At 40.6% G+C, this 26703-nt stretch overlaps 1 protein-coding gene across 4 annotated transcripts in view; it reads right to left on the bottom strand.

Annotated features, from left to right (window-relative positions):
* Positions 1-25983, bottom strand: part of RGS7 (regulator of G protein signaling 7) — a 479738-nt gene extending 453755 nt beyond the window's left edge. For 3 of the 4 annotated variants that reach the window (XM_061382532.1, XM_061382530.1, XM_061382533.1), the window contains exons 1-2: positions 25894-25983; positions 24560-24689 (exon numbers count right to left, since the gene is read on the bottom strand). In XM_061382532.1, the coding sequence (XP_061238516.1) occupies positions 24560-24637 (78 nt within the window). In that variant the 5' untranslated portion in view covers positions 24638-24689; positions 25894-25983. Of the gene's footprint in view, positions 1-24559; positions 24690-25650; positions 25746-25893 lie in introns of those variants that run through there. The other variant, XM_061382531.1, reaches the window with a different exon arrangement.
* Between the last annotated feature and the right edge of the window lie 720 nt (positions 25984-26703).

Genomic DNA, 26703 nt, shown 5'->3' with positions numbered 1-26703 from the left:
GTCCTAGTAAATGTTTAACATTTAAGAAGAGGAAGAGGGTAAAAGAGCCCTGATTTTATAGCATTTGCCAATTCCCACTATCGCAGATTTCAAACTGTACACAGGCTGTATGTGAACATGGTGTTAGGGAGCGATGTGCACTGAGCTGTCTCCAGTGCATTACTACTATATTTATGTTTATATTTATATAATTTTTATACACGTGCATATATATATATATATATATATATATATATAGTGTTAGTGTGTCAGTCACTCAGACGTCTTCTACTGTTTGTGACCCCATGGACTGTAGCCCTGCAGGCTCCCCTGTCCACGGTATTCTCCAGGCAAGAATACTGGAGTAGGTAGCCATTCCCTTCTCCAGAAGATCTTCCCAACTCAGGGATCGAACCAAGGTCTCCCGCACTGCAGGCAGATTCTTTACCATCTGAGCCACCAGAGAAGCCTGAACACATCACAAGACTTCATTTAGCACTAAGCTTTCCTGAGCTCCACCTTCATAACCACAGGACTTCCTATAACCTACAGACTATATGTATAAAGCATGCCCCCCACCACACATCCTTAATCATTTCAAATATCCAGTCATACAATGATTAAGTCATACATCCTTAATCATTTCAAATATCCAGGGAAGTGGGAACAAGCCAAAAGGTGATCTCTAAAGCACAGGATACAGGCAAGAACACTATTGCTTCTGCCAAAGCCCCCAGAAAAGCTGCAGTGATATGCCATCCATTTAGTTTTGAGATTTATTTTCAACAGTGTCTGCAGCTGGAAACAATCGTTCCTCCTTCAATTTACATAACATACAGAAGCATTGTGCTTTGGAACCAAACTTTCCAGAGACCTTCCTCTTTGTTTTCAACCCGCTCCAGTACTCTTGCCTGGAAAATTCCATGGACTGAGGAGCCTGGTAGGCTACAGTCCACAGGGTCACAAAGAGTCACACACGACTGAGTGACTTCACTATACAATCTACTAAACCTCTAATCTTAAAAAAAAAAAAATTTATAAACATTTTAATGAAAGAAAACATTTAAATTTTAATTTAAAAGTTTTGTGGAGAGAAAATAAGATGCTTTATTGCTTCCATAACGTTTAAGCATTTGCAAAGCACTTCTACGTGTGTTATCATACATAATTGCCACAATAATCCTCTGAAGCGGCTATGCCTAGCACCACTGTGTGTGAAGAGAGGCTCAGGCAGTTTAAAAGGCTCCCTAAACTGACAAAGTCACAGAAGTGTAGCCCACTGCTTTTAAGACAAGGGCTACAGAGCACATACTCCAAGCCAGTAAGGAAGTAGCACCCAACTGCTATGTTATGGAAAACACACAATTTGGAATTACACAGACTTGATTTCGAATCCTGATGCCACCATTTTCGGTGTGATCTTGAGCCCAGTCTTCACCTTCTCTGGGCCTCATTTCCCTCATATGTAGAATAAAGGAATAGAATCTTCTTCATATGATTATCATGAAAATCAAATAAAACCATACAAAGAAAACAGAAGATTTCTCAAAACATTCACCTTCCTTTGTCTACTCTTCTCTACTTCATTGTTCATCTCCTTTGCCTCCTTTCTTTGCAACCCCCTTAGTTGGAACACAGTTGCTTTTTTTCTCGCCTGGACTGGGCAGGTCTCCCTAGCTCAACAGTGAGGATTTTAACAATCATTTGACATGGTGTGTTTCACACGGAGTGTATTTCCATAGCAAGAATTAGCCCATTGCTAAATCAGGGAATTTTATCAGACCAACATAGAAGCCCCATGGGTTCATGCACAATTTTTCTTTGTTGCTGTTGACTCGTAAAGTCATATCTGATTCTTTGCAACCCCATGGACTGTAGCCTACCAAGCTCTTCAGTCCATGGAATTTCCCAGATAAGAATACTGGAGTGGGTTGTCATTTCCTCCTCCAAGGGATCTTCCTGACCCAGGGATCGAACTCATGTCTCCTGTTCCATGGGTGGATTCTTTACCACTGAGCCACCTGGGAAGCCTCACAATTTTTCTTAGCACATCACATTTTATGCCACCATGATACAGCAGCCCAACTCAAAGTACACACACAAGTGGGCGCAGCAAGCTCTGGAGGAATGTAGCACTGCTCATACGACTCGTTCTTCCTCTTGGCTCAATCATTAGGTGTCAAAAGGGTTTACTCCACATTTCTCTCAGACATCTGTACAAAACAAACAAGCAAACACTAGATAACAGGCTAGGACTATTTCATGGTAAGCCTGTCACTGTTTCTCCACCTGGTAATGTCCTTCTGTTCTCTTTTCCATAATTCAGCACACAATACTCCCCTATATACTCTTCCATCAAGCCACCCTCTCCTTTACTTTCTAAAGGCAATGGCTTGTATCACTGTGTTACTGCTTTACTTATAAGGAAGTTAGCATATTTTTACAGCTGTGCTAGAATTTTTAATAAGATTGTTTTGGTTATTGCTTAATTATAACATTAAATGTTTGGGGTGAGTAAAACATTTCAAGTGATCTATTCCTATTCTATTTCTTTCAAAATGTCAGTTATTTTTAGCATGTGATTTTGCAGAGTGTGGGGTTTCTTTAATGGAATGTATTATGCCACAGCAGAAATGTCTATATTTTGCTTTCTTGTGTGGATATTTCTGATATACTTGGGCACCACAGATTGATGGAATAGCTGGTGTAAATAAATTGTTTTCATTGCACTGATTTGACTCACTTTGTTAAAATTCAACTCAGGACCTCATCTACATGGTTAAGAATGTACAATTTCCAACAAAGATGCTACCAAGAAGGGAAACTCATACTATTTTTCATAAATAATTTCAACAAAGTGCTTCCAGATATAAAATAAGGTTCAAATATACTGTTCAAATAAATTTAAGCAGTACTGGCCTAGGTCCACAACTTTAAGTGGTTTGTGTTTTATCATGTAAAATGATTTCATTTTCAAATAAGTTAAACTTACAAGCAACAAAGGCACTCTAAGAACATCTTCAGCTATAAAAACTGTCCTATGAGTAACTAATTTCTAAGGTAAAGAAATAAATTCAAAATTTTATGAAGTTTTTCCTCTTATATCCCTGGGTTTGGAATATCCCCCGGAGAAGGGAATGGCAACCCACTTCAGTAATCTTGCCCGGAGAATTCCATAGACAGAGGAGGCTGGCAGGGTCCATGGGGTCGCAAACAATCAGACACGACTGAGCAACTAAGACACAAAATGAAACATATGGTTTTAATGTGCATTTTTTGACATGGACAAGTAATATTTCCAGGCCTTAGTTTTCTCAAAAGAAAACAAGAGCTTTTTTTGTTAACTGAATAAGTGGACCATCAATTTTATGAGGTTTTACAAATACACATATACATACATGAAATTAATTGTAAAAATGTTGATTCTCCTATCTTGGGATTGTAAAGTGCTCTGATAAAGAATATATTATTGTCATCACTGATTCTTTATCCCCTGACACTTCTAGCAAATTAACTTGCACAAAATAACTGTTCAACAAATATTTACTAAATTAAATTGAACCATTTACATAATTATGTGTCAGAATTTCCAAATTATATTGCTTAAAAGAAATTAGACTTATTCCTAGAAAACAAATAGATGTTTTTTTTAAATAAAACAACAAACATATATTCAAAAAAAAAAAAAAGCTTCTTCCCAATTACTATCTTACAGATTAAAAATAAAAGGTTTTGGATATAGCTGTTGGTTAGAATTTGATTTGGTTGCAAGTTACAGAAAATTCAAACCATAATATCTAGAAGACATAAAGATGGCAATAAAAATACTGAGAGAGATTATAACAATGGATACATTTTATATATTTGTTAAAACCACAGAATGTACAACATCAATAGTGAATCCTGGGGCTTCTCTAGTGGCTCAGTGGTGAAGAATCCACCTGCCAATGCAGAAGGCATGTGTTCAAATCCTGGTCCAGGAAGCTCCCACATGCCTTGGAGCAACTAAGCCTATGCACCACATCTATTGAACGTGGGCTCCAGACCCTGGGAGCTGCACGAAGTCCTCGAACCCTAGAGCCTATGCTCCAAAACAGGAGAAGCCACCTCAATGAGAAGCCCAAGCACTGCAACAAAAGAGCAGCCCCTGCTCACTGCAACTAGAGAAAAGCCCACACAGTAACGAAGATCCGGCACAATCAAAAATAAAATAAATAAAATAATTTTTTGATATGTAGAATATCATGTAAGAAACGCGATGCGCGTAAGAAGTTCGATGCGCGATATTGGATGCTTGGGGCTGGTGCACTGGGACGACCCAGAGGGATGGTGTGGGGAGGGAGAAGGGAGGAGGGTTCAGGATGGGGAACACATGTATGCCTGTGGCGGATTCATTTTGATATTTGGCAAAACTAATACAATTATGTAAATTTAAAACTAAAATAAAATTTTTTAAAAAAAGGCAAAAAAAATATAGCAAACCCTATGGTAAACTATGAACTTTGGGTGATAATGATGTATCAATATAGGTACATCTTTGGCAAAAATCTACCACTCTGATGAACAGTATTGATAAGGTTAATTAAGTAGGGTAGGGAATATTTGGGAAATCTTTGTTCCTTCCTCTCAATTTCCAGGCTTTTACCAGGCTTCTCTGGTAGCTCAGCTGATAAAGAATCCACCTGCAATGCAGGACACCCCAGTTCAATTCCTGGGTTGGGACGATATACTGGAGAAGGGATAGGCTACCCACTCCAGTATTCATGGGCTTCCCTGGTGGCTCAGCAGGTAAAGAATCCACCTGCCTTGCAGGAGACCTGGGTTCAAGCCCTGGGTTGGGAAGATCCCCTGGAGAAGGGAAGGGCTACCCACTCCAGTATTCTGGCCTAGAGAATTCCATGGACTGGGGTCCATGGGGTCACAAAGAGTCAGACACAACCAAGTGACTTTCACCTTCCTCTCAATTTTGTTGTAAACCTAGAACTACTCCAAAAAAAAAAAAAACTTAAAAAAACAGAAGGTACATAAGTTAATTTTTCTCTAATACAATTACACAGGCAGATCAAGTTGCTATGCTGCCTCTATAGCCATCAAGGAACCAGGTTCATTCCCTTTTCACTCTGCTATCCACGACTCAGTTTTCACCTCCTGGCTAAGATGACTGCTTTCCAGACAGGAAGAGCAAGAAAAGAAAAAAAGAAAGGTATATTCCCTTTCTTTAAGGGCACTTCCCAGATACTATATACATTTATTCTGTTTACATCTCATTGGCCAGGATATATCACAGGGCTACACCTAGCTGCCTGAGAACCTGGGAAATTCAATCTTTATTCTAGAGGCCATATGCCTTGATGAAAAAGCAGGGTGCTATTACTATGGAAGAAGAAAAGAAATATCAATGGCAGACAGGTCTACATAGTTTTATAAAGTGATAATGAGCTTTGAGTCAAACAAATCAATAGGGTACAGGTCAAACAAATCACAGTGTACAGCAAATTAATTAATTCTAGTAAACTTTCAGAGTAAGACAGTAATGAGGAATCCTGGAACACATTTCCAACAGATAAATGATTTTGATTGAAGCCACTGAAAGTTCCATCCCAACACCTTCACATCAGTTAATCAGTTCAAATCAGTTAAAAGAAATGTTATGAAAAGAATATATAACTGCATAAAAACAAGGTTTAAGATGAAAGGAGAAATTCATTTACAATTATCTTTCTACCCTAATCTAAATGAACTTTTCTGGTTAAAATCAATTATATCTCTATTCTGAAAGGGACACGTGTACCCCAATATTCATCACAGCACTGTTTATAATAGCCAGGACATGGAAGCAACCTAGATGTCCATCAGCAGATGAATGGATAAGAAAGCTGTGGTACATATACACAATGGAGTATTACTCAGCCATTAAAAAGAATACATTTGAATCAGTTCTAATGAGGCAGATGAAACTGGAGCCTATTATACAGAGTGAAGTAAGCCAGAAAGAAAAACACCAATACAGTATACTAACGCATATATATGGAATTTAGAAAGATGGTAACGATAACCCTGTATGCGAGACAGCAAAAGAGACACAGATGTATAGAACAGTCTTTTGGACTCTGTGGGAGAGGGAGAGGGTGGGATGATTTGGGGGAATGGCACTGAAACATGTATAATGTCATATATGAAACGAATCACCAGTCCAGGTTCGATACAGGATGCTCGGGGCTGGTGCACTGGGATGACCCAGAGGGATGGTATGGGGAGGGAGGTGGTAGGGGGGTTCAGGATGGGGAACATGTATACACCCGTGGCAGATTCATGTTGATGTGTGGCAGAACCAATACAATATTGTAAAGTAATTAGCCTTCAATTAAAACAAATAAATTAACAACAACAACAAAAAAAAACAATAGAGTGAATACTCTATATTCACTAACACTGTCCTAGTACATTTAAATGTGCCAGGAATAAAAAGGTGGAGAGACTAAATAAAAGTTAAAGAAAGACAATATATAATTTCAGAGAGTCTGGGATATTCTTTCAAACATTTACAAGATTCTTTAAGAGATGTGGACTGCCTGTCCTACCTCAATGCCCCCAAAGCAGTTATTTCATAGATTCAAAATAAACAAAACTGAATTTATCTTTAAGTGTGCTATTTTTTAATTTTTGTATTCATTAAGTTTTATCCCTACCATCACCTGAAAGAGTCAAATATGGAAGTTACACTTTAACCGTATAAACTTGGAACCTAAGGATAGAAAGTATTTTGAAAATCTCCCCATTATTAAAAAGGTAGCTCAGAAATCCAAACAAAAATAACAGAATTCTGGTTAGACATATGATCATATAGTTCATATAACCATTTCTAGATGTGGACAATCTAGTCTGTCTTTAAAAGTTCACAAATTTCCCAAAGAAGATATGAAAATAGCCAATCACGCACAGGAGAAGATGCTCAATTATTACAGAAATGCAGATCAAAATCACAAAGAGATGCCACTTCATACCCATTAGGAAACTATTATCAAAAGTAACAAGTCTTGGTGAGAATGTGAAGAAGTTCAAATCTCTGTGCATTGCTAATGGGAATGTAAAATGTGGTGCAACCACTATGAAAAACAATATGGCAGTTCCTTAAAAAGTTAGAAATACAATAACCATATGATCCAGCAATTCTAACTCTGGGAATTAAAAGCAGGGTCTTGGTCAGATATTTATGCACCAGTGTTCACTGCAGCATGACACACACTGTCAAAAGAGAAAGTAACCCAAATGCCCGTTGATGTATGAAAGGATAAGCAAAATGTGGTACATACATACAATGGAGCATTTTTTAGCCTTAGAAAGGAAGGAAATTCTGACACATGTGATAACATGGGTGAACTTTGAGGACCTTATACTAAGTTAAAAAAGCCAATCACAAAAGGATAAGCACTGCATAATTCCACTTAGATGAGGTACCAAGAGCAGTAAAATTCATAGAGTCAGGAAGTAGAAGGGTGACTGTCAGGGGTGGAGGGAGAGGAGAATGAAGAGTTGTTTTTTAATGAGTACAGAGTTTCAGCTTAGGAAGATGAAAAAGTTCTGGAGATGGATGGTGGTAATAGTTGCTGAACACTGTGAATGTACTTTATGCCACTGAACTGTATACTTCAGTTAAGTTCAGTCACTCAGTCGTGTCCGACTCTCTGTGACCCCATGGACTGCAGCATGCCAGGCCTCCCTGTCCATCACCAACTCCCGGAGTTTACTCAAATTCATGTCCATTGAGTCAGTGATGACATCCAACCATCTCATCCTCTGTCGTCCCCTTCTCCATCCGTCTTCAATCTTTCCCAGCATCAGGGTGTTTTCCAACGAGTTAGTTCTTCACATCAGGTGGCCAAAGTATTGGAGTTTCAGCTTCAGCATCAGTCCTTTCAATGAATATTCACGACTGATTTCCTTTAGGATGGACTGGTTGGATATCCCTGCAGTCCAAGGGACTCTCAAGAGGCTTTTCCAACACCACAGTTCAAAAGCATCAATTCTTTGGTGCTCAGCTTTCTTTATAGTCCAACTCTCACATCCATACATGACAACTGAAAAAAACACAGCTTTGACTAGATAGACCTTTGCTGGCAAAGTAATGTCTCTGCTTTTTAATATGCTGTTAGGTTGGTCATAACTTTTCTTCCAAGGAGCAAGTGTCTTTTAACTTCATGGCTGCAGTCACCATCTGCAGTGATTTTGGAGCCCAAAAAAATAGTCTGTCACTGTTTCCACAGTTTCCCCATCTATTTGCCATGAAGTGATAGGACCACATGCCATGATCTTAGTTTTCTGAATGTTGAGCTTTAAGCCAACTTTTTCACTCTCTTTCACTTTCATCAAGAGACTGTTTAGATCTTATTCACTTTCTGCCATAAGGGTGGTGTCATCTGCATGTCTGAGGTTATTGATATTTCTCCCAGCAATCTTGATTCCAGCTGTGCTTCATCCACTGTACACTTAAATATGTTTAAAATGGTAAATTTTATGTTGTGTGTATTTTATCAAAAAGAAACAGAAACAAACTTCCCTGGTGGTCCAGTGGTAAAGAAGTGAAAGTCACTCAATCGTGTACAACTCTTTGCAACCCCATGGACTGTACAGTCCACGGAATTCTCCAGGCCAGAATACTGGAGTGGGTAGCCTTTCCCTTCTCCAGAGCATCTTCCCAACCCAGGGATAAAACCCAGGTCTCCCACATTGTGGGAAGGATTCTTTACTGAGCCACAAGAGAAGCCCAAAGGAAAGGTTCCATTGGGAAAGGTTCCATTCCTGGTCAGGGAAGATCCCACATGCTATGGAGCACCTAATCCCATAAGCCACAACTACTGAGCCCTCGAGCCTAGAGCCTGTGAGCCACAATATGAAGACCCAGAGCAGCCAATAAATAAGTGCATAAAAAAAGTTGTGCTTATTTTTTTGGAAAAAATGGAAAGAATGATAGACTCACTTGAGCAATATGAAAGAATTTAAAAGCTTATGGAGTAAAATATGTCATTGTTTCAGGGATGCAGGACAAGTAATAATCATTTTAGTTACCTTTATCTTCCTTAAAATTACTTATACACACTAAAGAACTTATATCTTAAGTCATATATTTTCTGAGATTTGCTTCAAAACAACCAACTAGGGGAACTCCAAAGTGAGGATATATAAATTAAACAGGATTTACCAACAGTTAAGAACTGTTGACCCTACAGGATGGGCACATGAAGATTCTTTATATTATTTTTCTCTACTTTTGCACTTGCTTGAATTGTGCTATAATGAAAATTTTTAATATTGTTTATCGTACATTTACCATATGAAAAAGTTTTAAACAAAATCATCAAAAGCCAATGAAGAGCAGCAAATTCTAAATTCTAAAATAAGTGTAAGAAAGAAAAATTTTAAAGGGACATGCTCCTTATAAGGGGCTTCCTTGGTGCCTCACATGGTAAAGAATCTGCCTGCGACCTGGGAGACCCAGGGTGGATCTCTGCGTCGGGAAGATTCCCTGGAGAAGGGAATGACTACCACTCCAGTATTCTTGCCTGGAGAATTCCAGATATCATTTCTTCCACTTATAAAGAAACCCTTTGGGGCAGCATTTATAAGTAACAGTTAACATATATTAAATGTTTCCTACTTATCCAAGCTTTACATATACTATTTATGTAATCCTTATAATAATCTGTCATCATCATCATCATTATTATTATTACTATCTCCATTTTTTAGATGAGGAAACTGGGACTCAAAGAGGCAAAATAATTTTATTCAAGTTCACAAGTATTGAGTAAATTTTAAGTCTATGGAAGGAGAGATTTGATCCTCTATCATAAGATAGAAGGGATAAGATCAACACTCTTGCCTCATCTGTCTCTGTAAATTTCTGAAGACTTTCAACATTATCTCAGCTCAATTTAGTTCATCTATTGAGCACTTACTAAGTCTCAGAAGCTGGGCACTGTGATAAGCACTTAGAACTGCAAACAGAAGACATGGATAAACATAATATTTATTTTAGAAACCAGATGACCCAATATAAATTTATTTTCCTAACACTCGGTTCTTCCTTTTTCCCAGCAGTAATCAGATCAGATCAGTCACTCAGTTGTGTCTGACTCTTTGAGACCCCATGAATCACAGCACACCAGGCCTCCCTGTCCATCACCAACTCCCGGAGTTCACTGAGACCCACGTCCATCAACACAGTGATACCATCCAGCCATCTCATCCTCTGTCGTCCCCTTCTCTTCTTGCCCCCAATCCCTCCCAGCATCAGAGTCTTTTCCAATGAGTCAACTCTTCGCATGAGGTGGCCAAAGTACTGGAGTTTCAGCTTTAGCATCATCCTTCCAAAGAAATCCCAGGGCTGATTTCCTTCAGAATGGACTGGTTGGACCTCCTTATAGTCCAAGGGACTCTCAAGAGTCTTCTCCAACACCACAGTTCAAAGCATCAATTCTTCGGTGCTCAGCCTTCTTCACAGTCCAACTCTCACATCCATACATGACCACAGGAAAAACCATAGCCTTGACTAGACGAACCTTTGTTGGCAAAGTAAATGTCTCTGCTTTTGAATATGCTATCTAGGTTGGTCATAACTTTCCTTCCAAGGAGTAAGCGTCTTTTAATTTCATGGCTGCAGTCACCATCTGCAGCGATTTTGGAGCCCCCCAAAAATAAAGTCTGACACTGTTTCCACTGTTTCTCCATCTATTTCCCATGAAGTGACGGGACCGGATGCCATGATCTTTGTTTTCTGAATGTTGAGCTTTAAGCCAACTTTTTCACTCTCCTCTTTCACTTTCATCAAGAAGTTTTTGAGTTCCTCTTCACTTTCTGCCATAAGGGTGGTGTCATCTGCATATCTGAGGTTATTGATATTTCTCCCGGCAATCTTGAGTCCAGCTTGTGTTTCTTCCAGTCCAGCGTTTCTCATGATGTACTCTGCATATAAGCTAAATAAGCAAGGTGACAATATACAGCCTTGACGTACTCCTTTTCCTATTTGGAACCAGTCTGTTGTTCCATGTTCAGTTCGAACTGTTGCTTCCTGACCTGCATACAGATTTCTCAAGAGGCAGATCAGGTGGTCTGGTATTCCCATCTCTTTCAGAATTTTCCACAGTTTATTGTGATCCACACAGTCAAAGGCTTTGGCATAGTCAATAAAGCAGAAATAGATGTTTTTCTGGAATTCTCTTGCTTTTTCCATGATCCAGCGGATGTTGGCAATTTGATCTGTGGTTCCTCTGCCTTTTCTAAAACCAGCTTGAACATCAGGAAGTTCACGGTTCACATATTGCTGAAGCCTGGCTTGGAGAATTTTGAGCATTACTTTACTAGCGTGTGAGATGAGTGCAATTGTGTGGTAGTTTGAGCATTCTTTGGCATTGCCTTTCTTTGGGATTGGAATGAAAACTGACCTTTTCCAGTCCTGTGGCCACTACTGAGTTTTCCAAATTTGCTGGCATATTGAGTGCAGCACTTTCACAGCAGCATCTTTCAGGATTTGGAATAGCTCAAGTGGAAATCCATCACCACCACTAGCTTTGTTCGTAGTGAAGCTTTCTAAGGCCCACTTGACTTCACATTCCAGGATATCTGGCTCTAGGTCAGTGATCACACCATCATGATTACCTTGGTCGTGAAGATCTTTTTTGTACAGTTCTTCTGTGTATTCTTGTCATCTCTTCTTAATATCTTCCGCTTCTGTTAGGTCCATACCATTTCTGTCCTTTAACGAGCCCATCTTTGCATGAAATGTTCCTTTGGTATCTCTGATTTTCTTGAAGAGATCTCTAGTCTTTCCCATTCTGTTGTTTTCCTCTATTTCTTTGCATTGCCCGCGTCCGAGGTCAGGGGGGGCGGCCGAGAGGAGATACCCAGCGTCCAAGGTGAGGGGCGGCGGGTGGGAGGAGCTACCCCACGCCCCACGCCCGAGGCCAGGGCAGCGGCCGGGAGGAGCAACCCCACGCCAGAGGCCAAGGGTGGTGGCCAGGAGGACCAACCCCATGTCCAAGGAGCCATGGCTACGGGGAACAGGAGGGTCTAGAGGAGCTATCCCACGTTGAAGGTCAGGAAGGGTGGCAGTGAGGATATACCCCTCGTCCAAGGTAGGGAGCAGCGGCTGCGCTTTGCTGGAGCAGCCTTGAAGAGATACCCCACACCCAAGGTAAGAGAAACCCAAGTAAGACGGTAGGTGTTGCAAGAGGGCATCAGAGGGCAGACACACTGAAACCATACTCACAGAAAACTAGTCAATCTAATCACACTAGGACCACAGCCTTGTCTAACTCAGTGAAACTAAGCCATGCCCATGGGGCAAGATGGGTGGGTCATGCTGGAGAGATCTGACAGAATGTGGTCCACTGGAGAACAGCAGTAATCACTCTTCAGTAAGTTATCTGACATCTGACCTCACCACTGTAAAGTAAGCTCATTGAGGATTCAAACCCCTATCTGTCTAGTTCACAACTCTAATTCCAAGGCCCACCACACAGTTCAATCATAGCTGAGGCTCAGTGTATGTATGGTGTACAGAATTGAATTTTGAACATGCTATCCATTCACTAATCTAAATGAAAGCAACACAGTGAAGAGGCAAGAATGCAGACTTTGGGTCAAGCATTCATTCATTTGTGCAGTCATTCATTTGTTCATTCACTGATCATGTGCTTAGGCACTCAATATTCAGGAACATCTACTATACCATCTCTGGGTGCTGTGAACATAGCACTGAAGATAGGAGTCTCCATCCTCATGGAGCTCACCAGCTCTGTTACTAATCCCTGAGCAATCTTGGACAGCCACTTAGTCTGCGTATGTCAGTTTCAGCTTTCTTATTAGAAAAACAGGACGGTAATAATCAACATGCAACATATTTTAAGGAAATCAGATAATATACATGAAGGCCTTGACACATGGTAAGCACTCAATAAAAGACAACTCTTCTAATTAACAATAAACTGAAAGTCAAAACCCAAAATACTAAATATAAACCTTGGAGCAAGTGACAAATAGCCCTGATTTCCAGAAAAAAAAAATGTATTTTAAAAAGTTTACCAAGAGAAATATGAGTAATAATATGTTCTATGTGATACTTAATTTCCTTCAAAATGCTTTGGTATACATCATTTTAAATACTAAAGTTGAACACTTTCCCTAGATTCTGTACTAGAGAAAAACTTTCTACTGAACCAGTTTGCCTGACATTCCAAAAGGTTTTGTATGGCCAAAGATGGTCATGTAGATATATATCAATCTTGAGAACTTCCATCAATGGCCAACTGGGGGGAAGTTGGGCTTCTAAATGACCTATGGCCATAGGGACACTCAGCAAACTGGGAAGACTGGTCAAGGAGAGTATAGCAAAGTTTATTCTTGCAAGGAACCTCAGTATCTTCCACAATTCCCAAAGAGTCTGTAGCATAACCTGTCAGTCACTTTCAGTCAAACATTCTCACTTACAGTTCATCTTTTCAATGATTCTGTAAAAGTAGTCTCTAGGAGAAGTTAACAAACTTGTCCAGACTTATGCAGCCAATCAGGGGCAGAGCAGGGGTTCACATCTAGCTCTTCTGACTTGGAGACTCTGTCACTTCATCATGAGTTAACTACTTTCCCTAGACTACTGCCTTCCCTTCAACATTCTGAGGTATATGAAAAGAAGTAAGCTTTAAAAAACTGGATTTCTTTATACCCCAATTTTAAATTCTCAACAAGGATTACAACCACTTTAAATCCCTTATACCCAGAACTCTGGTTTTCCCCTCAGTCTTAACAGGAATTGGAATGGCTACAATGCATGTCTGAGACTCCATAAGATACAAAGGTTAATTAGAATGCTTTCAACATTAGTAAACCACCTGAGATGCTGCAAGTGCACTTCCTGGGATACTCATGGTGCATGCAGATTTTAGTCGTGCATGCAGATTTTAGTCTTGCTGCAAAACAACCTCTATCATCTGACCTTTGGAGGGCCACCCTCTGCAGACCACTTCCAGTTTCCACATGGCAGAAAAAAAACCAAAACATAAACCTTTAGTGTAATTTATTACAATATCTCCTAATATTTCCTTAGCAGGCCATGGTTCTCCTTTAAAGCTTTACATCTGTACTATAATTTTTAAAAATTGTTTGTTGAACAGTTTTTTTGTTGCAACGTTGTTGCAAGCACTGCATGCCAAGTCTCAAGCTAAGTACAGCCTTCTCTTTTATCTTTTCTCTTTGATACCGCTTTTTCTACGGGCTTTATTCCATAATCACTGTGCTATCAAATATAATAGCCACCAGCCACAGGGGACTATTTAAATTTAAATTATAATTAATTAAAATTAAATATAATTTACAATTCAAGTCCTTGGTCACATTAGCCACATTTCAAGTGTTCAACTGCCCTCTGTGGCTAGTGGCTACTATATTAGACAGTACATAGTATATTTCCATCATGATAGAAAGCTCTATTGGGCAGTGCTGCCACAGAACATCAAATTCTGGGTTTTCATCAGCCTAGAACTTCCAGTCAGGATTAAATCAAGAACAAAACTACTACCAGAGTAGGTAGGACTAGTTCTCAATATTATTCCTGGGGCTTCAAATGCTAAACTATAGCTGAAGGGAAAAGGGAATCTAGTCATCTACTATAGTGGTGATTAAATATCCGGGAATAATCATGGATGCCACAGCGTAACCAGGACACTGATTTCTTACTGAAACTAAATCATAAACACAAGACTTATTGCATTTATTTTAAGAGAAAGATAGAGAAACACACATAACACAGAAAGACAAATAAATAAAGACCTGAATTCATCCTGTGTGACTTAGACCAATCATGTTACTCCTCTGATCTTAAATTTCATAATCTGCAAAATTGAAAAGTAGATAAATTCTTAGTTTCTTTTCACCTCTGAAATTCCAGAGGCAAAGACTTTATTTAGTTTATGTAATATCTAAAACACTGTGCAGACTTCAAATATATATTAGATAATAATTCAAAGGCTTTATTAAAATTAGAAGAAGCTAGCTATATAGAATGTAAGTTAGGACACTCACTGTGTCATAAAAATGGTATTACCACAGCATCCTACAGAATCTGCCTTTAACTACCAGAAAGACATGACTGGGAGTGGTTAAAATGTTCACATTTTTACCAATATCAAAAAATATAGCAACATACTGGACCCTATGGCATATACAATGTGTTTCATTAAATAGTAATAGGGAAAGAATAATTATTACAATTATAATATATAATGTAACTATGACATATTATACATTGTTATAATTATAACTGCATAATTATATTATTATTATTATTGCATTTATTGAAACATTTATTGAGGTTGTTTAACAGAAAAACATCTATTCCTGCTTTATTGACTATGCCAAAGCCTTTGACTGTGTGGATCACAATAAACTGTGGAAAATTCTGAAAGAGATGGGAATACCAGACCACCTGACCTGCCTCTTGAGAAACCTATATGCAGGTCAGGAAGCAACAATTAGAACTGGACATGGAACAACAGACTGATTCCAAACAGGAAAAGGAGTACATCAAGGCTGTGCATTGTCACCCTGCTTATTTTGCTTCTATGCAGAGTACATCATGAGAAATGCTGGGCTAGAAGAAGCACAAGCTGGAATCAAGATTGCCGGGAGAAATATCAATAACCTCAGATATGCAGATGACACCACCCTTATGGCAGAAACGGAAGAGGAACTCAAAAGCCTCTTGATGAAAGTGAAAGTGGAGAGTGAAAAAGTTGGCTTAAAGCTCAACATTCAGAAAACAAAGATCACAGCATCTAGTCCCATCACTTCATGGGAAATAGATGGGGAAACAGTGGAAACAGTGTCAGACTTTATTTTTGGGGGCTCCAAAATCACTGCAGATGGTGACTGCAGCCATGAAATTAAAAGACGCTTACTCTTGGAAGGAAAGTTGTGACCAACCTAGATAGCATATTCAAAAGCAGAGACATTATTTTGCCAACAAAGGTCTGTCTAGTTAAGGCTATGGTTTTTCCAGTGGTCATGTATGAATGTGAGAGTTGGACTGTGAAGAAGGCTGAGCGCCGAAGAATTGATGCTTTTGAACTGTAGTGCTGGAGAAGACTCTTGAGAGTCCCTTGAACTGCAAGGAGATCCAACCAGTCCATTCTAAAGGAGATCAGCCCTGGGTGTTCTTTGGAAGGAATGATGCTAAAGCTGAAACTCCAGTACTTTGGCCACCTCATGCGAAGAGTTGACTCATTGGAAAAGACTCTGATGCTGGGAGGGATTGGGGGAAGGAGGAAAAGGGGACGACAGAGGATGAGATGGCTGGATGGCATCACTGACTCGATGGACGTGAGTCTGGGTGAACTCCGGGAGTTGGTGATGGACAGGGAGGCCTGGTGTGCTGCAATTCATGGGGTCACAAAGAGTCGGACACGACTGAGCGACTGAACTGAACTGAACTGAACAGGCGAACTCATTTTATCATCAAACAGCTCTATGAAGGAAACTTTTTTTTTATTTTTTATTATTTTACATTTTACATGTAAGAAAACTGAAATGAAGGGAGTTAGCTTGCTAACCCACCCACTCCAGTGTTCTTGCCTGGAGAATCCCAGGGACGGGGGAGCCTGGTGGGCTGCCGTCTATGGGGTCGCACAGAGTCAGACACGATTGAAGCAACTGAGCCGCAGCAGCAGCAGCAGCAGGTTGCTAACCCACAGCTGCAGAGCTAAACAAGGGCAGAGTCATGATTTAAAACGAAAACCACTCAGCTGCAGTGCACATGCTTCTACTTTAGCACACTGACTCCTAAAGAGAATTTTACATGCTAATCATTAGAAAGGACCTAAATAAGAAGGCTCCTAGACTACTGTTAAGAACCCAGCTAATATCACACAGCTACCATTTTCCTATATATTTTTCCAGAAGACAGAACAACAACTTATTTCCCTGGATAGGCCCCTCAGCCCAAATTCTTTCTAGCTTAGGCCAAGCGGCAATTTTAATGGAACTGGAATCAAGTTCATGATTGTCTATTAGAGTTCCAATGTCCTGAGACCTTTGTTAATTGAATTAGACACAGGACAAAGGGAATTAAAAGGAGGGTAAGTTAAATTTTCATATTGCCTTGGGCAAATGTCAGAGAAGTGGGTCTTTTTTTCCCTGAGGAACTGCGTACCCACTTTAACATTTACAATTATTTTATAATTAGATTGATATTTTGTAAGATAGAAGCCTCCATAACACTGACATTCAAATGCCTCCTTTGTACAGGGAGAGAGGGAGAGCAAGGGCCAATTACTTGTGCTGCAATATCGTTTTCAAGGAGACTTAACATTTATTAAGTCACTAAATATCCAAATCCAAAATAATTTCATATTCTCTGCAGTGATCCCATTCCATCAACCATACTACCTAAATATACCCTGCTTCCATCACTCAACAAAGCCACAAAGGCTATTATAAGGCATTAAAAACCTCTACATAGTTTCTCCTTTCTGCATCTGCACTTTCCTCTGATCAATTAAGATTTCGGTTAGGCTGGAGGTGAGAAAGGAAGGAAATAAAACTGAAGCCACAAATCCTTATCTTAATTCCACAAATAGCACTGACAAGCAACAATTGGTGAGGAAAAAAGCTCAATGGAAGGCTTCCTTGCTTCAAGCTTATGTTAATTATTATCCAAAATTCATGATTAAATTATTACTCATAAAACATCTCTGTCTACTTCTCAGAACTATCACAAATGATGGTCCTATTCTATCTCAGGGCGCATTAGTGTCATTGAGGGGAAAAAACAGGTCTGCATCTGATTCAAACAGATTAAACTTATATTTATAGCAGACACATCCTTTAGGAAGGAGCTTTCAAGTCATATATTCAGAAGACACTTCATTCTGGAATTTTCTAGAAATGGCGTAGATGCCTGCCTTCCCTCTGAGCCCCTAGTTTAGAAATCTGAGGACCTAAATGCCTTTTGTGATTATCCATTTGCAAACATTCCTTTGTTTTCTAACAGACCTTTCTCTTTTTATCACCTATAAATATTCTACACTAACATGCAGCAGCACCCTATACAAGGACAGATCAAGATAATGAAAGTGCAAAAATGTCAAAGCCTATTTTTCATAAAAGAGCTTGAGGAGGGAGAAACGTGACAACTTCAAGGTTGACCAGACTGGACAATCCTGAAAAGACAAATGCACTGAGTTAATGCTGAAAATGTCAGCTAAATCGCCACTAAGAAACTAGTGATGTCTATGACTCACTCTTTTCCAAAGAGGAAAACAAGTCACTCCCCTCTCTTGCAGATATAGCTGTTTTCACAGAACAGACTGACTACAGCAAGAGCTTCCCAAGGCAATGTCTAGGTCAAAGCAATCAGCAGAGGTGATCTTCTGACTGGGCTGAGAGCTCCCCTACATCTTTTATGTAAGAAAGGCCAATTGTCGCATCTTACTCTTCAAAAATAGAGCTATCTCAGTCCTTCAATAAAGCATCACTACAAACAAAGTTAGTGGAGGTGATGGAATTCCAACTGAGCTATTTCAAATCCGAAAAGATGATGTGAAAGTGCTGCACTCAATATGCCAGCAAATTTGGAAAACTCAGCAGTGGACACAGGACTGGAAAAGATCAGTTTTTGTTCCAATCCCAAAGAATGGCAACACCAAAGAATGTTCAAACTACTGCACAATTGCACTCATCTCACACGCCAGCAAAGTAATGCTCAAAATTCTCCAAGCTAGGCTTCAACAGTATGTGAACAGAGAACTTCCAGATGTTCAAGCTGGAATTAGGAAAGGCAGAAGAACCAGAGATCAAATTGCCAATCTCCATTGGATCACAGAAAAAGCAACAGAATTCCAGAAAAACATTTACTTCTGCTTCATTGACTACGCTAACGCCTTTGACTGTGTGCATCACAAAAAACTGTGGAAAATTCTTAAAAGAGATGGGAATACCAGACCACCTTACCTGCCTCCTGAGAAACCTGTATGTAGGTCAAGAAGCAACAGTTAGAACCGGCCATACACCAAGAGACTGGTTCAAAATTGGGAAAGGTGTACATCGAAGCTGTATATCATCACCCTGCTTATTTAACCTATATGAAGAATACATCATGAGAAATGCTGGGCTGGATAAAGCACACGCTGGAATCAAGATTGCTGGGAGAAATGTCAGTATAACCTCAGATATGCAGATGACACCACCCGTATGGCAGAAAGCGAAGAGGAAGAGCCTCTTGATGAAAGTGAAAGAAGAGAGTGAAAAAGCTGGCTTAAAACTCAGTATTCAAAAAACGAAGATCATGGCATCTAGTCCCATTATTTCATGGCAAATAGATGGGGAAACAATGGAAACAGTGGCAGACCTTATTTTCTTGGACTCCAAAATCACTGCAAATGGTGACTACAGCCATGAAATTATAAAACGCTTGCTCCTTGGAAGAAAAATTATAACCAACCGAGACAGCATATTAAAATACAGAGATACTGCCAGCAAAGGTCCAGCTAACCAAGCTATGGTTTTTCCAATAGTCACATATAAAGAAAGCTGAGCACCAAAGAACTGATGCTTTTGAACTGTGGTGTTGGAGAAGACTCTTGAGAGTCCTTTGGACTGCAAGGAGATCAAACGAGGCAATCCTAAAGGAAATCAGTCCTGAATATTCACTGGAAGGACTGACACTGAAGCTGAAGCCGCAGTACTTTGGCCACTGATGCTAAGAACTGACTCATTGGAAAAGACCCTGATGCTGGGAAAGATTGAAGGCAGGAGGAGAAGGGGATGACAGAAGATCAGATGGTTGGATGGCATCACCAACTCAACCAACATGAGTTTGAGCAAGCCCTGGGAGTTGGTGATAGACAGGGAAGCCAGTCCATGGGGTCACATAGACTCAGACACGACTGAGCGACTGAACTGAATTGTGTCCTTCAAGACTAACCCTTTGCCACAACCACAATATGATACCAAGTTTAAAAGCACCCATCTGAGTGTCTGTGCCTAAGAGGTAGTCAAAACAAGGCTGGTACCTGCTCTCACCTCCAAAACATAACTTTCTGTTTCACAATTAAAATGAGCAGCATCTTAGGGAAAATTATATCTTCACCCTTAGGTCTTTTTTGAAAAGAAAAATTAAAAGGAAGAAACAAATGGAAAGAGAGTGACTAGATGGACAACAAAGAGAGAGGAAGGGAAGAGAGAATGGGTGAGGAAAAAGGTCAGGGTGCTTGTGGAGGGGAGAGGTATCGTGAACTTTATACATTTGCTCTTTCCAAAAGATGTGTTCATTCCACTAAAACAGTGAATGAGGAAAATATTTTCCTTTTCTTTTCTGACAGCTGGAGCATAAATGGTTGTTGCAATAACACCAGAAATTATTGGTCATTCTGAACATTCCTGCTAGTATGAAGCCAGCATGCCAGCCAATTTGAAATACTGGCCCACAAGGTGCCCTAGATATTTTGTTTTTCGAGTGTAGGAATGTCAGCTTCTGGATGAAAAGTGATGTATGCTGTCTGGTGGGCAGCATACTGGCCAGACACCAAATTTAGAATGTGTCTCCCTATCATCTCGGGTTCTAGCTCAGCAATCCTTCACAGCCAGTACCCCAGGAATGAGAAGACCAAGAAAGAGAGCAGTGTTTGACATGTGAGTCAAACCTCTACATACATTTCAAGAAGCTAGTCTGAATCCAGGGTGAGTTGGAGCTAGGTGGGTCTCTTCTTCAGGAAGTTGATTTATTTCTATTCCATTCTAGTTAAGGCCTACCGAAGGGAACTTAGGAAGCCCCACTACTAAAAGTGGTTAAGCCTCACATTTTATACATTTGTTAATGTTTTCATATATATAAAATGACATAACCACTCTAGTTTCATCACTTGCTTGTGGAAAAAGCAACATTATAAATTGAAAAATTGCTAAGGATAATATCTTGTCCATATGATTTTTTAAAATGTACCTCTGCTATCAAACGAAGCCTACAAAGAGTCCTCATATTAAGTCAAAAAGGTACCAGCAAATATCCGAGACTGATTTGCAGGTACCAACCCTGATTGTGAAGCAGTGTTGAGACAGGCTGGGCCTGGGACCTGGGACCCTTTGTTGTAATGCTTGCACCTGCACATCTCTTCATCTGCTCATCTCAAGCAACAGAATATAAAGAAACTGTAAGACACTAAAAATAACTGCGTACATATGCAGTTGGCAAATTATGAACAAGATACAAAAAGACCAAAAACCCAGCTGCCACTTCTGAGGCATCCCGGGTACTGTGCATGATCCCTGCACACAGCCCCACCAAGGGGGCTGGCAGACCACCCAAGGCATCTGTCCAGTCTAAACCACACGTTCATCCTTACCCTCATCCCATTTAATGGGCTACCTTGCTCCACCTCGGGGAGTAAGCAATAAAGCCTTAAAGCCAATAAAATCTTGCCTGAATTTCTCATCTGGAATCTTATCAATTTCTATTGATTAAGGAGTCCAAGAACCCTGGTCAGTAACAGTGTTAGTAATGCCTGCAGCTTTTACAAAGGTAGCACTCATTCTACCTGGAAGATCATAGTTCTACCCATTGTACATTTTCCCCATAATATCACAAAGGAATTCTCCATGGAAAAAAAGATTCCTGGAATGTTCCCATTATTTGCAGGAACCACAATAATCCGTATGAGGGCAATCATAGTGGAGGGACATCAGACCAACACAAGAAATTCACAAACCCCAGCTCTTTTGTGTATTCCACTTTGACAACCATTCACTGTTTCCTATCCCACACGAGAACGTTCCTAAACCTCATACATAACTTATCAAGAGAACACGGAATTAGTGCATGCATATCTTTAGTAGGTATAAGCCATCTGAATCCTGGGCGGCTTGCAGGGAGGGGAAATAGTGAGAACACCATGAACACTTCTAGTTCAGAGCCCACTTTAAATGCTATGTTTCCACAATTAACCAGAAGTGGAAAATTGGCATAAATCAATAAAACAGCAATTTCCCCAAGCATTCTCCTCACTGATACTAAGCAAGGCACTGTGAGGTTGAAATTCTTTCCTTACCTTTGATTTAGCATTTGTAACATGTCACTTATTCTTTTATGCAAGTCCACCAGTTGAAATATTCTAATACATGAAGTTAACCTACAACCCTCCTCCAACTACTCTGCTGTTCTTCACATTAAAATTTTGTCTCTACTGAGAAGATATTAAATGTCAAAGCCCACATAAGATACAAAAAAACAGAAGTTAAATGGTCACATGATGTCATGATGTATATCTGCCTACAGAGACAGACCATGAGACTTGGTAACCAGCAAATGATAACCAAGAACATTGTGTTTCTTTATATAAATTATCTGGTATTTATGTATTAATATTATTATTTGTGTCACAAACAAAAACAAAAAATATATACATTCAGAAAATAAAAGGATAGACAAGCAACCCATAATTAAGCATTATGAGTAAAATTTACTGGAGTTACATTTTTCTAATAAGGATTTCTCAGGGAAATCTTTTCTAGAAATTAATTATATGTGTCACTACCCTAAACAAAGGAGGGCAAAAGAAGTAGCACAAGCGGTTCCAAGCTTACACAACAGAACAGCAAGGCTTAAAAGAATGAAAAATAATTACATTCTCTCCCCAGGCTATGAAGTCATCATAGCCTGTTCACTTTTAAGTAACCATAATGACAGTTTGATACTAAACAACAACTTAATGTTTCAAAATTAGCAGTACGAACCTTAGGTACACTAAATAATCCAATAACTATCTATAAAACTCCTAGCCTCAGTTTTCACTTATTCTCATGATAACTGACTAAATGAGACACACAGATTGATATCATATTGTTTATTTCTAATCAAGATAACTGTTAGGTGTCCAATCAATTTAGCCTCGGATCATTTATAGAGAAATGGAGAATACAGTGTTTGACCTAACAAAAATAGCTAACTTAGTAATTTTACAAAAGTCCAACTCTCAACACTGCACAAACATACAAGATAGAATTTACAATTCTCATATCTTTCATATTACAATATTCAAAGTCATACAAAAAAATAAGGAATATTACAACTTCTTTAGAAACACGTAACTTGCCCCAAAATAGGTCTTCTCCTAACTGAATTTATATAGAATGGGCAAATATCCAATAATTTCAATCAGTATAGGAATAGAATAGTAATAATTAAGCTCAAGGGGATTATTTCCTTGATTTATCCAGTCGGGATGCTTTAAGACTAAAATAGGCAATTTTGTTCCCTGTGAAGAAAAAGTTTTACTGTGCTGTCACACACACACACACACACCTGCATTTACAGGTACACAACATACTACAGTCTACAAGATTAGCACCATCAGGATATCCATGCATATTCACATAGAAACAATAACAAGATTTCCGCAAACACGTATCATCAGCACCTGTTAATGACATTGGGCCACAATGAAGGAAAGTCTGGATTTAGTACAGGTCAAGGTGGAAAGCATTTCATCTTTCTCCATAACCAGTTCTGATCCTCTAGTAAACTCATCCTAGACTCTTCAATGGGCTCACGCTAATTAAAATCTTTAACAGTCTTCTTGGTTTTCCAGGCCCAATTTCCTTTTTACCACTGCTAGTGTTAACTAAAGAAATCCTACCCCAATAAGCACTACAAATAATGTGCTAAAGAAAAATAATCCCCCAGAAAATGCAGTAACTTCTGCACCAGAATTTAAATGAAGAATGCTGCTTCCTTAATTTTAGTAAGATTATTGATTCTAACCAGAAAGAATTTACCTAAGCAACCACTCTGAAGCACATACACTATTCAAATACATCTTTATTATGGTGGCTCAATATCTAGAAATTTGGTGTTGACAGCATCATTATAAAATGCATAAAGCTGTCAGATCAGTTTGGAGGGAAAAAAAGCTTCTAAAATATAAAGACTTATTTAATGGGCATATGGCACTAGAACATAAATACCCATAAGTAAAATTATAAAAATAACACAAAGTAAAAAATACCTTAAGCTAAGATTTAAAAAAAGAAACTGGAATTATTTAGTTAGAAGCAAAATTATTAAATCACCCATACATACATAGCCACATTCACTCTTGCCCCAGGAATGCAATGTAGTCTTCATTCATTTCTAAAATGTTATACATCTGTATGATCATTACAACCCAAAAGCTTAGGAAGAGTATTAGAAAAAGCTTTTAAAAACTATTACAGATACTATAAAATCCTGTATGTGACAAACAAAATATGTGGGATGTCCAAATTTGCTGCTGCTGCTGCTGACTACAGCTTCATCCATGTAGGATCCACAGAGAAAGTGTGAGAACAGAGTATCAGTAGCCTCGTGTACTTCACTATGTCTCTATACATATGCATTACTTGAGAATGTCAGCTCATCCTCAAGTATAGTATGCAGTCATTAAGGATTTGGAGAATTTTTAAGGTCACAAAACTTAGATAGATACTCTGATCTGAGGGGGGAAAGAAAAATTCAAAGAAGCCAGAAGTTTCCTTTTTTCCAGAAAAGTGAAGAAATCCTTACCTTTCTGTATACCAGCATGTTGGGTGATTCATCTGCCACCCCATTGCTGGTCTGTCCATAATTATTCCCCTGGGCCATGTCACCACACACCCGGTGGTCCACTCTCAGATACAGGAATTGTCAGTCTACCCTGCAAGAGACAGAGACTTCAGTGAGTTCATAATGGTAGTACTTAAGAAGGTTGACTCTTATTTTTCCAAACTTTAAACTTTTTACTTTGTATGGGAGTACAGCCGATTAACCATGTTGTGGTAGTTATAGGTGAACAGTGAAGCTCTTCAGTCATATATCCGTTCTCCCCCAAGTACCCCTCCCATCCAGGCAGGCACATAACATTGAGCAGAGTTCCATGTGCTGTACAAAGGTCCTTGTTGGTTATCTATTTTAAATACAGCAGCGTGTACATGACCATCCCAAACTCCCTAATAACTATCCAAGCAGGTTGACTCTTGATTCATCACCCCCATCCAACATTGGAGCATGCTTACATGCTGGGGCTGGCTTGTAGAAAGTAGCACAGAAATAGATTTAAAAAAAAAAAATTTACACCTACAGTACTCCCAGGAAATTGTAAGAAATGACAATCTTTTAGTTAAAACTGTCATTTGACTAGGGTTTTAATTGACTTGATTTTCTGGATACTCATTTTTAAGTGTTTGAGGCTCACTGGGAAAAAAAACAAACACGGTTACCATTTCCATCCTACAGAGTTCTCTTCTCTCCCAATACTTGCATCTCCACCGGATGGTGTTTCCCCCCTCCCTCCCCGAGTGGTTAAAAAGGCTACACCCTGTGGCAGCACTTTCTCCCAGGTGTCTGTCTAGTTTCCCCGCATGCAAGCGCATCAGAGGCCCATTCCTGGGCCATTCTCCAGTCATGTGTTTCCTCTTCATTCCCCTAGGTCTCCCGCACAGAGTCAAGGCAGCTTCCTCGACTTTCACCTGCCTGCACTGCCCGGCCACTGCTGCTTCTCCCCTCGGCCCAACTGGGCTTCGGAAGTCGCGGCGTAACCCTAACCAACCCCGGCCAGAAGGCGGAGAAGGTGTCCTGGCAACAAGACCAGGTGGGAGGTCGGCCCTTCAGGCAATTACCTGGGTCACCGTGAGCAGCGCCAACTGCGGAAGCCTCGGAGCGACCAGGCAGAGAGAGAGGGGAAAACAAGCAAGCCCGGCTCGCCTGCGGCGGCAGCAAATGGCAGGCGAGCCTGAGCCGCGCACTGGAGCCGGGCCGGCGGCGGTGTCAGCCCCGCGGACCCGGGCGCGGGGCTCCGGGGCACCGCCTCCGACCTCCGCCCCCACCCCAGCCCACCCCCATCCCCGTGCCCAGCCTCGTACCTCCTCCTCAAGGTCGCGGCCCGAGGCGCCTGCTTCCCGGCGGCTGGGTGCGGCGGTGTCAGCGCGCGGCCAGCTTCATCACCTCCGCGCGGGCACAGGGCTCTGACGGCCCGCGCTCCACCGCTCCCTCCTTCGCTTGGCTCCCGGGCTCCCGGACCACGAGCGCGCGCGGGACCGAGACGCCCGGCCCGTGCGCGCGACTGGGGAGGGAGGAGGGGACTGTCACGTGGGACCCGGCGTCCCTAGGTGCCGGCTCGGGGAGGGGAGCCGGGCGGGGTTCGGGGGGCTCGGCTCCGCGCGGCCTCGCTGCCCCGTCTCCTCTGCCGCCCCACCGTCTCGGGCAGGGAAAGTGGCCGCCCTGCCCCCAGGCGCGTGCAACCCGGGCCCTTGCACACCCGGCTCGCCGGTGTGCGCGCCGCTGAAGGCCTGGAGATGGGAGTGTTAAGCCGGAGAACAGAAAGGGCGATGGGTGGGTGGGTGGATGGATGGATGGAGGCATGCAGGAATGGAGGTAGCCCCTTGCGGCGGGCCACTTTGGTCACGTGCCCGGTGACTACGCTGACACTGCGAGGGTAGCAGATGACTGATTATCGTTATGCTTTAAAAACGGGAGTAGAGGGATATTGAGACATCCTAGGAGTGAAGGAAATGTCCAGGATCGAATGAGTCATTCAGCCCGTTTGCCTGCAAATTTCACAGCTTCCTCCTAAGTTGGAGAAATGGAAAACGATTTGGAGACTGCCAACTCGAAGTGCACAATGAAGGTATAGTCGCAATATGTGGTTTGTCTTTTAGACAGGAGATGCTCAG

This window comes from Bos javanicus, chromosome 16, assembly GCF_032452875.1.
Source record: "Bos javanicus breed banteng chromosome 16, ARS-OSU_banteng_1.0, whole genome shotgun sequence".
Taxonomy (NCBI): Eukaryota; Metazoa; Chordata; class Mammalia; order Artiodactyla; family Bovidae; genus Bos; species Bos javanicus.
This window is presented reverse-complemented; position numbering and strand designations above follow the sequence as displayed.